General features: G+C 32.5%; 1 protein-coding gene across 1 annotated transcript; it reads left to right on the forward strand.

Moving 5' to 3' along the window:
- Window positions 1–2,296: 2,296 nt before the first annotated feature.
- Window positions 2,297–8,030, forward strand: LOC149219532 (short-chain dehydrogenase TIC 32 A, chloroplastic-like). Its single transcript, XM_089386849.1, has 9 exons — window positions 2,297–2,320; window positions 6,125–6,245; window positions 6,360–6,591; window positions 6,717–6,796; window positions 6,908–7,061; window positions 7,162–7,240; window positions 7,330–7,417; window positions 7,512–7,558; window positions 7,857–8,030. The coding sequence occupies exons 1-9, from the start codon at window positions 2,297–2,299 to the stop codon at window positions 8,028–8,030; spliced, it is 999 nt and encodes a 332-aa protein (XP_089242975.1).
- The last annotated feature ends 5,303 nt before the right edge of the window (window positions 8,031–13,333 follow it).

Here is a 13,333-nt window from a genome sequence, read left to right on the forward strand (position 1 = left end):
GAATATCATCTTAGGGGGGCACCCCAATTTCCAGAGAGCCATTGGAAATATAGAGCTTTTATGCGAAACCCTTGAAGAAACAAAGTCAAAATAAATATCTTTTACTCTGGCTCTCACCTGTGCATTTGATATGGACCAAGTTAGGTGATCAGTCATTCCATCACGTTGAATCCCGCTACCCTTTAGAGCATCTTTGACAGCTTTCCATGAAGAGCTCAGATCGCCTGGCAGACGAAGATCAGAGGCATCCTTCCATAAAGGATCAAGACCGCACCATTCAGAGATAAGTTTATCCCATGTAAAAATACCATTTCTGTGAAGGTAAAATAAGAGGATTTCAAGAAATGAAGTGATTCCGCGACTGCAGGCAATAGAATCAAGACCAATTAAAATACTGTTTCCAGTGTGAATCCTCCACCTTAGATTCTTTAAAAAGTATTTCTCAACCTTCCGAAAACTGAGCCAAATGGCTGATCCATGTTTGGTTCCAATTGCTCCAGTTCTGTACCAATGTTCCAGATTTTTGCCTTTCATATATTTTAGTTTAACAGTGGTACTCCATGGTCCATCCCCAAAGATCCCTCTCCAGAGCGATTTACATAATAGAGCCTTTCCAAAAGCCCTCAAGTCCATTAAGCCCCAACCCCCAAGGCGCTTAGGCAATGAAATTCTATCCATTTTGGAGAGATGGAACTTTGTCTGTTCAGATTTTCCACCCCAAATAAAATTTGCCGTAACCTTGGTCAACTTGAGAATAGTGCTTGCCGGGAGGAAGAATAAATGAGCCCAATAAACGGCCATCTGCATTAAAACAAATTGAGAGAGAATGACTCTACCTGCCAAGGATAGACTCTGATGTTCCCATGCAGATATCTTTCTATAATATCTTTCTGTCAGCCATTGCCAGTCAAACTTGGAATAACCCTTAGCTTTGAGATGAAAGCCTAAATATTTGAGGCCCTCCTTGAGCGGTCTTGACTCAATACCGAATAGCTCAGAAATCCAATTCACCATCTCCATGTTGGCATCGTTGTGATATAATGAGGATTTCCCTTTGTTGATAAAAAGCCCGGAGGCTCTTTGGAATCTTTCAAGAATATCTTTTAAACACATCCACGATATTCTACATAGCATTGCAAATAAGAGCACATCATCAACGAAAAGGTTGTGAGAAATGAAGTTTTGCCTGCAAATCTTAATAGGCTTGCATCTGTTTTCAGCGACCGCCATGTTGATGTGGATGCTTAGAGAGTTCATGGCCAGAATGAATAAAAGAGGCGAAAGGGGACATCCCTGACGCAAACCTCTCTCAGCTTGAAAATAATGAGAGGGAATACCATTGATAATGACTGCATAGTTTACATTCTCTACGCAGGCCATGATCCATCGGATGGCATTGGATCTCAAACCAATCTTAGCCAGAAGACATTCAATATACCCCCAGTCTAAGCAGTCGAAAGCTTTCTGCAAGTCTATTTTCATGATGGCCGCTTCTGTGTTTTGAGAAGACATAGAGAACAGGCACTCCTGTGTATTAGCCACTGCATCCAATATATTGCGGCCCTTCAGAAAAGCATGTTGGTCCTTTGATAAAAAGGAGGCCAGAGTACCTTTTATTCTTTCAGCAATGATTTTAGTGATGATTTTGAAAGAGATGTTGCATAATGATATCGGTCTGAAATCATGAAAAGATTCCGCCTCTCCCTTTTTCGGAATTAAGGCAATCAAGGTGGAAGAAGTGATATGGTGAATGCTGCCAGACATCCTAGACGCTTCCACCATCCTCAGCAGATCATGCTTGATGAGGTCGAAAAAGTGGGTGAAAAATTCGATTGTCCAGCCATCGGGACCTGGGCTCTTATCTTTCTTGAAGGACTTCAAAATTCCAAGAAGCTCATTCTCTGTGACAGGCCGAAACAGGGCCTCATTCTTTTCGTCGTCAAACATCTGGGGAACCACTTCAATACCCCATAGGATGTCCTGAAAAGCAACATCTAACCTTCTGCTGAATTGTCTCTTAAAATGTCTTACAACTTCCTTTGTGATGTCCTGTTGGGAAACAAGAAAGCCTCCATTTCCATCCCTTATCTTCCAGATGGTGTTTTTCTCACGTCTGGCGTTTGCATATTTGTGAAAAAACTTCGTGTTCTTATCACCTTCTTTGAGCCATAATGCCCTGCTTTTGAGCCTCCAAAAAGATTCCTCCTGCTTCAGCAATTTATATTTTTTCCTTTCAAGCTCTCTTATGCTACATTTCATGCTGAAGGAGCACGAGCTGGCATCTGACACTTTTAAAATGCTATCCAGCTCCTGTTGCACTGTCTGAAGATCCTGCCTGTCTTTTTTCCTTTTTTCAGTTTGCCATTTCTTCACCAGCTTTCTCATGGCGGCCATCTTATCTCTAAATGTTAAAAAAGGGAGAGACATAGCTTTAGCTGATAGCTCTTTCCATGCCTTAGAGATGTGCTCATTAAAGGCCGGGTCCTGTAATAGAGTTCTATTGAATTTGAATGGATACCCCATTCTGAAACTTTTTTCCCGCCAGGATAAAAGAATAGGCCTGTGATCGGATACAAGTATATTCCCCACTGATGAATAAGGCATGCCCATTTTATCTATGATGCTGATATGCACTAAAAACCGGTCAATTCTTTTTGCGATATAGGCATTATCAGTTCTGCCATTTACCCATGTTGGCTTCATTTCCGATGGGACAATATCCACCAAATTCTTATTTAGAATCTCGAGCTTTATGCTATCTGCGAGCGGGTCTTTTTTCTTACAGCTACCCCAACATTCCTCCGAGCTCAATGTTATATTTAAGTCGCCTGCAATGATCAGATGTTCAATATCAAACATATCTGAGGCGAAGAACCTTTCCCAAAAAGGGGCTCTATTCTTATAAGGCGCATAAATGTTTAAGATGTTTATAGGGAAATCTTTGCCCCTAATGGAGGCCGAAATGATGATTCCTGCAAAACACCTGTATGCTTTAGCTCTGATCCGATGAGGATCCCATAGAGTTGCTAAGCCTCCTGACAGACCTCTTGCCTCTGTGGCCACCATATACCATGATGGAAACATTTTCCTAAAGTAAGAAATGGAAGCCTCACGACTGTGCATAGTTTCTTGGATAAGAATTATTCCCGGCTTGGAGGAGTAGAAGAAATTCTTCAGCGTTAGGAATTTAGGGTCAACGCCGAGACCCCTGATATTCATAGAGATAATAAAAGTCATTTGGAAGATTGACCAGCCGCGCTTGCTCTAAGAGGCTGTGAATCCGGCATGCCATAGATAGGAACATCGACCAAAGAAAGGTTCCTGACCCCACTGTCTGTAACAGTAGTCCTTCCTCTAAAATGCCTGCTGCCACCTCTACTTTTTTTTCGAATAGTTATATTATTTGCAGAGTCCAAGCTTATGAAGGGAGAGGCCTGGTTCCAATTAAGTTGCAATTACAGAAAAGCAAGCTTTTGCATGTTAAGTCACATGTGTATCCTAGCGGTAAATTGGAACTCACTCTCTTTATCAGATGTAGCCAACTTATCTTTGTCTCCAATAAATTTGACAAAGCTTGACACCATTTGCCTTTCCCCTGTTTCCCGAATTAGTATTTTCTAATTTAATTGGTTCACAATTTAGTAGGAGTTTGGAGTTTAGTAGGAGTTTGGAGTTGGTTGAAATTATAAATTTGAATAGTAAATTTTCTGTAATTAAAGTTTTTTAAAGGTATTAAATTTATATATAAAATTAAAAATATATTTTAAACAACAAAAGATTAAGATTTAATTAAAATTTGTTTTACTAAATTAATTAATAATTCTAAAATGTATAATAGTTAAACAACACCATATATATATTGAAAAGATGTATATCAATATTTTTAATCATGGAGATTTATCTTTATTTTATCATGGAAATTTTTACAACATCATAGTCCAATTCCATGGCTTATCAATATCTTATGCCCAAAAAATCATAACTAATTGAAAAAATAAATAAATAAATAAATAAATAAAAATTTGCACATGAGTGCATGGCTCAGCGGACGGGGCAATCGGCTAACTCGCACCCCGTCGCATTCGAATCCCCTTCGTGTTGCTGCGCTGCAGCATATGCTGTCCCACGGCGATTATTCCGGCTGATGTGATGGCGAATATTCTGGTTGTAATGATGGTTTCGATGTGACAGTTATCAGCTTGTCTAATATGTATAAATGTAATAAAAAATAGACCCTATAATGCTTCTACTTGGGAACTAGCCCCTCTTTTAAAAAAAACTCATTGAAAAAAAATTCTTATTTATTTATATTATTAATATTCTATAAAAATTAAATCCTACCCATAATCTAATAATTATTAAACATTAAATTAAAATTTTCAAAATCTTATTTCAAATTTCAAATAATAAATACATAGCAAAAAAATACCCTCACTATTTATTAACATTCACCGCCAATTTCTCCCCTGCAACTCTACTCCTTGTTTTATTTTAGCCGCGAAGGATGCGTTAGCGTTTTTGTTATATTGCTGGAATTTCCCGAGTCAAATCCGGCATAAAATTAGTTGGTGAAAGTAGTCTAAATCCATTTAAACACACACAGCCTGTAAAGTACAATTTCAACAGAGTTTCTTGATCATGGCATTTTATTAATAGTGCTTACTAATTTTGTAAATGAAAAAATCCAGAGTGCTTACTCTCGCCAAACTACTATTTATTTATTTATAAATTAAATAGATGATAATTATCAAAATAATATACATTCTATTTACTCTATTCAGTGTATATATATATAAAACAAGATTCATAATTATATATATATATATATATATATATATATATAAAACAAGATTCATAATGTGAAATATTTATTTTTATTTTTATTTAGTTATAAAAATTATATATATATATATATTAACAACACTCTTAATTACTAAGATTTATTTAATTAAGATTTATTTCTATTTTCACTTGATTATGAATATTCTTAATTTGTAAATATGCTTTGTTAAAATGCTTGGAGTAATACCATGATTTATCAATATCACATGCAAAAAAACATAACTCATGTGACAATCAAAATATCTCTAAAGAGTAATACTTTTGAGATAAGTCTTAATGTTTTATTTAGTTGAGAGGGGCTCTCCAACCCAAATATGTTAGAGATGTATTGTAATGTTTTAACATTTTGACTAAGTCAAATTAGATAAAAAAAAAATAATGTAATGTAAACCTTTTAACTTGATGAAAATGAAAATAAAAATAAAAATAAAAATAACAAAATAAAACAAAATAAAATAACCCTATAAAAATAAAATTGACCCATGGTATTTATGTGGAATATTGATCCATGGTATTAATGTGGAATATAGTCTATTTAAATGAGAAATTAAATCAGGGTAGATCTATCTTAACCCAAGATCTACCAAAAACCAGAAAAATTAAATTTAAAGTAAAAAAAGATTTGATCCCTTTCTAGATTGGATAAATACAAAATTAAAATAAATCTTGATTCATCATGAATATAACTAAAAATATTTTATATTCAGAAATAAAAACATTAATCAATTAATTAAACTGAAATCCTGAAACAAACGCATCTATACACGCATTGTGATCATACGCAATTAAATTGGGATCATAATTTCTTAAACAACTCATTTAAAAAATATATATAAAATAAATCAAAATATTAATTATAAAATGTTAAACCAACCAAAAACTAACCAAAAGACTGGATTCCGAACCGCGGGCAAGGGCTAACCAGCCCGGTACCCTCTTCGGATGGGTGATCTATTTAAAAATCACAATACACATGGAAGAATAAAAATCCATTTCAGCTTTGCACATTTAAGAAAATGGTTTCTGTATTGCTCGGGTCAAACCTAAACAATCGAGATGGAGATTAAAGGCGTTGAAGAGTGGGCTGTTTTAGAGATTCTTGTGCAGGTACAGCAAAGAGTAAGCAAAGTAGATTTCAGAGTCTTCAATCGATCGAAATCTGCTGTAGATTTCACATCGATATACGGTTCAATCCATAGGAAAGTGGCACACTAGTGCTTTAAGGACTAACAGTGCAGGTGTGTTTGTGCGAAATAATAAGAATACAATGGTTGTGAGAGAGATATCGGAAACAATAAAATATTTGATTGGCGTAGCAGGGCCTAGCGGCTTTGGCTCTAAATCCACTGCTGAAGATGTCACTGCTGCCTGCAACCTTGACTCTCTAACAGCAATAATCACTGGTAATTGTAGGCTTCCTCTGGTGGCTAGCCTCATGTTTTATAACAAATCTTTTATCTGCTTCACTTAGATTAGTTTTAGTTGATGATCTATTATCAAATCTTTTTGATGTACAGGGGCCACCTCTGGAATTGGAGCAGAAACGGCAAGAGTGTTGGCTAAACGAGGCGCAAGATTGATCATTCCTGCAAGAAATCTGAAAGCAGCAGAAGATGTGAAATCTAGTATTCAGACAGAGATTCACACAGCAGAAATTATAGTGATGGAACTGGATCTCAGCTCCTTTACATCGATAAGAAGATTTGCCACAAACTTTGAATCCTCTGGCTTACGGCTCAATATTCTTATGTGAGTCTCATTAAAATTCCCCATATCTAGATATTAAATAAACCGATCAAAATAAATTGGATACTCTGAAACAGTCAGTAACGAACGCAGCACTCTGTGTGTCTTTTCCACTGTCTTTCTTGCAGAAACAATGCAGGAAGGTTTTGTCAAGAATTCCAGGTATCTCAAGATGGATTTGAGATGACTTTTGCTACAAATTATCTCGGTAAGCATGCACACTTTTTTTGCAATCTTGTAATGTTACAGAGCAGAACTCAATTAAAACCCTATAAATTAAAAATCCTACACTGCTTTGACTAGCTGTGCTTATTTGCAGGGCACTTTCTTTTAACTAAGCTGTTACTCAACAAAATGATCCAAACCTCCAAGGAAAGCGGCATTCAAGGAAGGATCATCAATGTTTCATCTTCTGTTCACAGCTGGATTGGGAAAGAAGGAATCCAGTTTGACCAGTTAAAGGATCCTAAGAGGTAAAAGCCCTTGAGAATTAGGCCTCGTTTGTTCCAGAATTAGGTTCAGTGTTAAGATACAGATCTATTATTTAATATATTAACCCTAAAAGCATGACAGTTATGATGCCACCCGTGCATACGTTCAATCTAAACTGGCAAATATTCTACACGCCAAAGAGCTTGCCTTGAGACTGGAGGTATGACCTTAGAATCTTGACCTACGTTTCTTTGATCACTTAAATCAAAGCTTTCCATAGTATAAACATTTAACAGTGGTAAAACGCAGAAAATGAAGGCCAATGTGACCGCGAATTCTGTTCATCCTGGCGTTGTAAAGACCAGAATCACCAGAGAACGAGATGGACTTATCACAGGTGACATGTTAATCTCTGTTTTACTCTTTGTATTTACTGCTGGGAAGCTTTGCAGGAAAAATAAATTGATTAAGGAATTGCTGCTTCTTTACAGATTTGGCTTTCTTCCTCACATCAAAACTCGTAAAGTCAATACCTCAGGTGAGAATTTTTCATATCTTTAGCGCCAAAATTCCTAGAATCAATTCATGTGGTGAGATTTTTTTTTTATACATCCTTTTTCTATAACCCTTGCATTCATAACTCGTTTCTTTCACCTGTAGTTTTTTCGGAAATAAAAAAATTTGTTGCTTCAAACCTGTTTATTTAAATAAATCGCATCCATATAGGTTCTAAATTTCCATATACAAGGAAAAGGAGAGTTAAAACAACCTGTTTTTGAATGAATATTACAACAATGTAACTTGCAGCTTGACTTTTAAATCTGTTACTTTAACAGGCGGCATCGACAACGTGCTATGTTGCTGCTCATCCCAAACTGAAGAACATCTCCGGAAAATTCTTTGCAGACTGTAATGAAGCATTCGCCTGCAACGTGGCAAATGACCCAGATAAAGCTCTGGAATTGTGGAGGGAAACCGAAGCTATGATAGAATTGGCACAAACACATTAAATACATTTGATGGATTCAGTTATTATTTAATGGATTCAGTTATTCAATGTATTCAGGACTATTGAATGAATCAGCGACCCGTACTTTGTTGGGCCTCGAACTGATTGATTTATTGTGATGAAGTATATGAATTTTGTCATTCAACGTAATGTGTTTTTGTTAATTATTTGGCTTAGGTTTAAAATTAATTTTGCTAGATGAATCCAGACGGTTATGAGCTTAAATAGAAATAGAAATTATAAATTTATAATTAAAAAGTTGATAAAATTAATTAAATTATTATTATTATTATGAAGGAGGTTTTTGTAATTTATGATTATCAAGAAATATTTTTGCCTAATAGATCACATCAGTTTTTGAATGGATGCTTTTTGAAAAGATATAACAAAAATTAATTTTTAATGTGTAAATAAATTCCGTTATAGTATCATGATTCAATACCATGACATAGTAATATCACATGTTAAAAAATATTTTTTTAATTAATTAATTTAGTTAAAATGACACAAAAGGAATAAGTATTTTTGAAATAAATCTATAAAAGTATAGAAGGCATAATTTGTGTTGATTCAATGCCATGACATAGTAATACCACATGCTAAAAAACATTTTCTTTAATTAATTAACTTAGTTAAAATCACAAAAAAAGTCTAATTATTTTTGAAATAAATCTATAAAAGTATAGAAAGCATAATTTGTGTTTACTCGTAAGAATTTTCTAGAACATTTGGTGGAAGTTAAATGCCTATCATCCACATCATTGCTAGGTTTTAAATTAATGTCCTATAAACATTTTTACTTAGTCAAAATAAAATAAAAATAAAAATAACCCTATATTAAAATAAAAATAACTTTAAACTAAAATAATAAAAATCACAATTCTAAGTTATTATTACTAGCAATTGCACCTAAAGGTGCAAAGATACACCGAAAGAATAAAAAAATTAGAAAATTTATCTAGTCATAAAAAGAGTGTACTCATAAAGTTTGTATAAATTTTAATTTACCAAAAAAAAATAAAAAAAATCTTTAGAATTTAAAATTTCAAGAGTCGGTATGACCAACATTTAAAAACTCTGATTCAATTCAAACACTCTCAAAATGCCTGCCAAAAAGATTAAGAATCCATGACATGAAAATTTGATTAGGGATCCATGACAATAATAACACTAAGAATTTAACTAAATGACAAAAGTTTCTCATAGACTTTGCATGACAAGGGCATTATGTCTAACCTCTTTTCCTGAACTAGAAAAGTTGACTAGACTCGTTAATATTGAAAAGAATAACCGCATTTATAACAAGAAATGTTGACTAGACTAGTTGATATTGAAAAGAATAAACCCATTTATAACTATCATATAAAAATATCAAGTGAAAACCCAAATAAATTTAAAAAATATCTTCAATATATATTCTTACTTGACCACAAACCAACCTTCATTGATGTGGCTGACACGCTTTGGAGCTTAAAACCTATGAAATCCAATACTTTATAAGACACACAAAAATAATATAACTGCATTTATAACAAGAAATGTTGACTAGACTAATTGATATTGAAAAGAATAAACCCATTTATAATTGTCATATACAAAAACCAAGTGAAAACCCAAAGAAATTTAAAAAATATCTTCAATATATATTCTTACTTGACCACAAACCAACCTTCATTGATGTGGCTGACACGCTTTGGAGTTCAAAACCTATGAAATCCAATACTTTATAAGACACAAAAATAATATTTAAACTCAAAATTAATACTAATATAAATTAAATAGGGGTGTGTGCAGAAAAGGGAATGCGATAATGGAAAATCTACAACTAATGTGGGAAAAGGTGAAAGGTTGCCAAAATTCAGGGCTTTGTCAAGTGGTAACACTGCAAGCAAGTCATGACGGACACTCCAATGCATGTGCGTCCATCATCCATAGAAATGCAGTGAATGCAGTGTACCCTGCAAAGAGTTCCACACTCGTTCACTATTTCACCACACTTTTTCGAAGAAGCTAAATAATATGATGAGGATTTTGAACATTTATTTCCATCATATAACGACATTAAAGGTCTCAAAAATTGTTTCGAACAATTGAGCGATCTCTCTCACCAAATTAAAATAAAATATAAGAAAAACCATTTTACTTTATCCCTACAGCGGTAAGAAATGAAAAATTCCAATCAACAACCATATCTTGAAACAACAAAAATTGAAAACAAGACAATCCTAGGCTTATTCGAACTTTTAAATTTATATCAATTTGCAATTTACACTGCTATATACTTATGCATAAATAAATTTAAAAATTAATATATCTTATAAATAGAATTAATAAATCAGTATTGATTGCTCTGGTTATTAATATTATTTAACATGGTTATTAATATTATTTAACATTTAATTAATTATATACATGAATATATTATCCATCTTAAATTTATTAAGGAATCCAATGAAATTGTGAAAATTAAAATAATTTTATAATATGACAAATCTAAATTTTGCTTTAACATACCATCCATAACCCTGGGGCTGTAAATTATGTTCTAAAAAACTAAATAAATCGACTTATTAAACCATTTTTATTTTTTTTGAAAAACCATTATTATATTCATCTTAATTTACAACATAGTTACCAAGTTTGAATTCGAATCCATAAAATTTCCCATGAAATTTTTCAAGTCAAAAATTATTATCTAATAAATAAATACATATTTAGAAAATCAATAAACTTATTTATTTATGTAGATTTCGTTAAAATAAAAATATATTTAGAAAATGAGTAATCATGTACTTTCACTCATTAGACTTTTAACTTATTTGTCAAAAATTCTTATCCAATAAATATATACATATTTAGAAAATCACCATTTTAAACTGATTTATGTATAGTTCAAAATAAAAATATATTTAGAAAATGAGTCACAATGTACATTCTTTTTTTCTTGTTTTATTGACTTTAGCGCCCACCAAAGAAAGAATATTTTGAAAAATGAAAATTTTCCAATTTCACAATTGTTTTTATTTTTCTTCCTTTTTTTCTAACTACACACAATTATATATATATGTGTATTGAAACCTTAACATTATATGCTTACATTTTTTAATCTGGCTTTCCAACCCTTCAAACCAATAATGAAATTGGAAAAATTGTAGTATCTCAATTCCATGCATGGTGGTAGGTGTTATAAGTGCCACCAACTGCCCTGCCCTGCCCCGCCCCGCCCACTTCGACATTCATTATTCAAAGATTAAGGTCATTAATTCCAAATAACGACTATATCACTTTCGTTAAAATCACCCAACACCTCCGTTATTGAAATTTGGCCGAGCAAAACAAGCGTTATATGCCATGATCGCACAACGTTCTGCCCAATCGGTGGATTTCGGAAGATCGAAGAGAGACAAATTATCAGAAGATTAATTAATATTAAAAACCTAACCTGATTTTGAGGGCTCTGCTCCAAACTTTTCTACGTAGGACTCTGCCCCGATGATGGAGAGAGGGTGTAGACAATTCTAACAGAGCCATCTCGGAGGTTTTCCCGCAAGCTGTTTGACAAGTTAGCGGCGGAAAACCAAATTAGTAGTGACAATTTAACGGTGGAAAATTAAAGTAGTAGTGACAGATGTACCGTGGAAAACAAAAGGGTAGACGACGGTAGGCAACTAACTGATTCAAAAGTAACACCTTCTGTGTAATTATTATTATTTTTATTAATTTTTGTTGGGAAGTTAAGGTAAAGTTGATTTGGTCAAGCTAAGGGTGGTTTTTGATTCCAAGTTTATGAAAACTAGAGCAGGGTAGAGTATGTATGCCTCTGGACACTTAGCAGTCAAATCGTTGTGTGGAGGTGGGTCCCTTGTTCCACAAACAAGGGGTGTCATACACCAATTTGGTGGCTAGGCTTATTCATATCAAATATAGACTATTTAAAGGGGAAATCAAACCAGCCTAGATCCATCTTAACTCTAGATCTACAAAAAACTAAATGGAATCAAATCTCTTGAGACGAGATGAAAACCTCTTTTAAAGTGAAAAGAAATATGATCTTTCTCACACTAATTAGATCTAAAGTTAAAATAAACCTAAATGAATAATTATTTATAATTTAATTTAAAATTATGAAAAATTTGTTCCAAAATAAACATGCAATTACATTTATTTATTTTTGTATATTAAATTAAATTAAAAATATATATTCCATTAAAAAAATAATATTGTTTTATTATATATATATATATATATATATATATATATAAATGAATGGAAACTTAAAAATTTTAAATAATTTTTTTTATAATTTAATTAATTTCTAAATTTAATATAAATTTTATAATTAAAAAAAATAATTTTATAAGTAAAATATCAATTTAAATCGAAATTTAAATACAATAAAACTATTAAACCATTCAATTTTGAGGCACATTCTTTTTACCACTCCAAATATGATCCTCATAATTTGAATGTTTTATCTAAAATTATTTTCTAGAATCTTAAAATGTTAAAACATTCTACAAAGGAAAAATACAATTACAACTGATTAAAAAAATTCAAATTCAAAATTCCACATTGAAAAGTAGTTATTTCCATGCGAAAATGCTACAATTTTTTCCTCTCCTTTTATTCATTAAATGTTTCCTTTCCTAAATCCATCCTCTAGATTTAAGAACGCAAGACACTGTTACCTTTTTTAGCTGCTCTAAGCTCTTTCTATTGTACAAACTGGCTCATGTGCACGTTAGATTACTAGTTTCGATTTGAATAGGGATATTCGGGTAATTCCAAGATTTCCTAGAACTAGTGGTTGTAGAAACTCGTAACTTGGAAAAGGTTGGTTAACATATTGTCTCATGTACTAGAAAATGTGTAGGATGAAATATTAAGTTAAATAAGTTTATTTCTCATTCTAAATTTTAATTTCAATATAATATTGATAATGCAATTTTTTTGATGATGTAAAAAAATAATTAAAGTTATAGCTTTCAAGACTAAAGTTATGTAAGCCCATAATTTCTAAAGCCATGGCTAGGGATAATTTTTAAGATTATAGTTTTATAAGTCATAATACTTGAGGTTATTGTTGTAAAGGTAAGCCACAGTATTGTGGCCATAGTTAATTAGTGAAAATTTTTAAGATTATAGTTTTTGAAGTTATAATACATGAGGTTATTGTTCTAAAGGTGTTTTAATTTTCTAGTAGAATCTATTAAAAACTGGAGTGATTTTGAAAAGTATTTTATTGATAAATTTGATAAAGGATCTAATCCAATTACACTTTTAAAAGAATTAATAGTATAAAAA

The sequence above is a fragment of the Pinus tabuliformis genome, chromosome Q (genome assembly GCF_031772625.1).
Source record: "Pinus tabuliformis cultivar Carrire ecotype Pingquan chromosome Q, CPIR1, whole genome shotgun sequence".
In the NCBI taxonomy this organism is placed as follows: Eukaryota; Viridiplantae; Streptophyta; class Pinopsida; order Pinales; family Pinaceae; genus Pinus; species Pinus tabuliformis.

Excerpts from the sequence above, each read along its gene's own strand:
- LOC149219532 (XM_089386849.1), top strand. The coding sequence starts at position 2,297 with ATGCTATCCAGCTCCTGTTGCACT. Across the intron at positions 7,241-7,329 it reads AGCTTGCCTTGAGACTGGAG|AAAATGAAGGCCAATGTGAC; the intron begins GTATGACCTTAG and ends GGTAAAACGCAG. Across the intron at positions 7,559-7,856 it reads TCGTAAAGTCAATACCTCAG|GCGGCATCGACAACGTGCTA; the intron begins GTGAGAATTTTT and ends TTACTTTAACAG.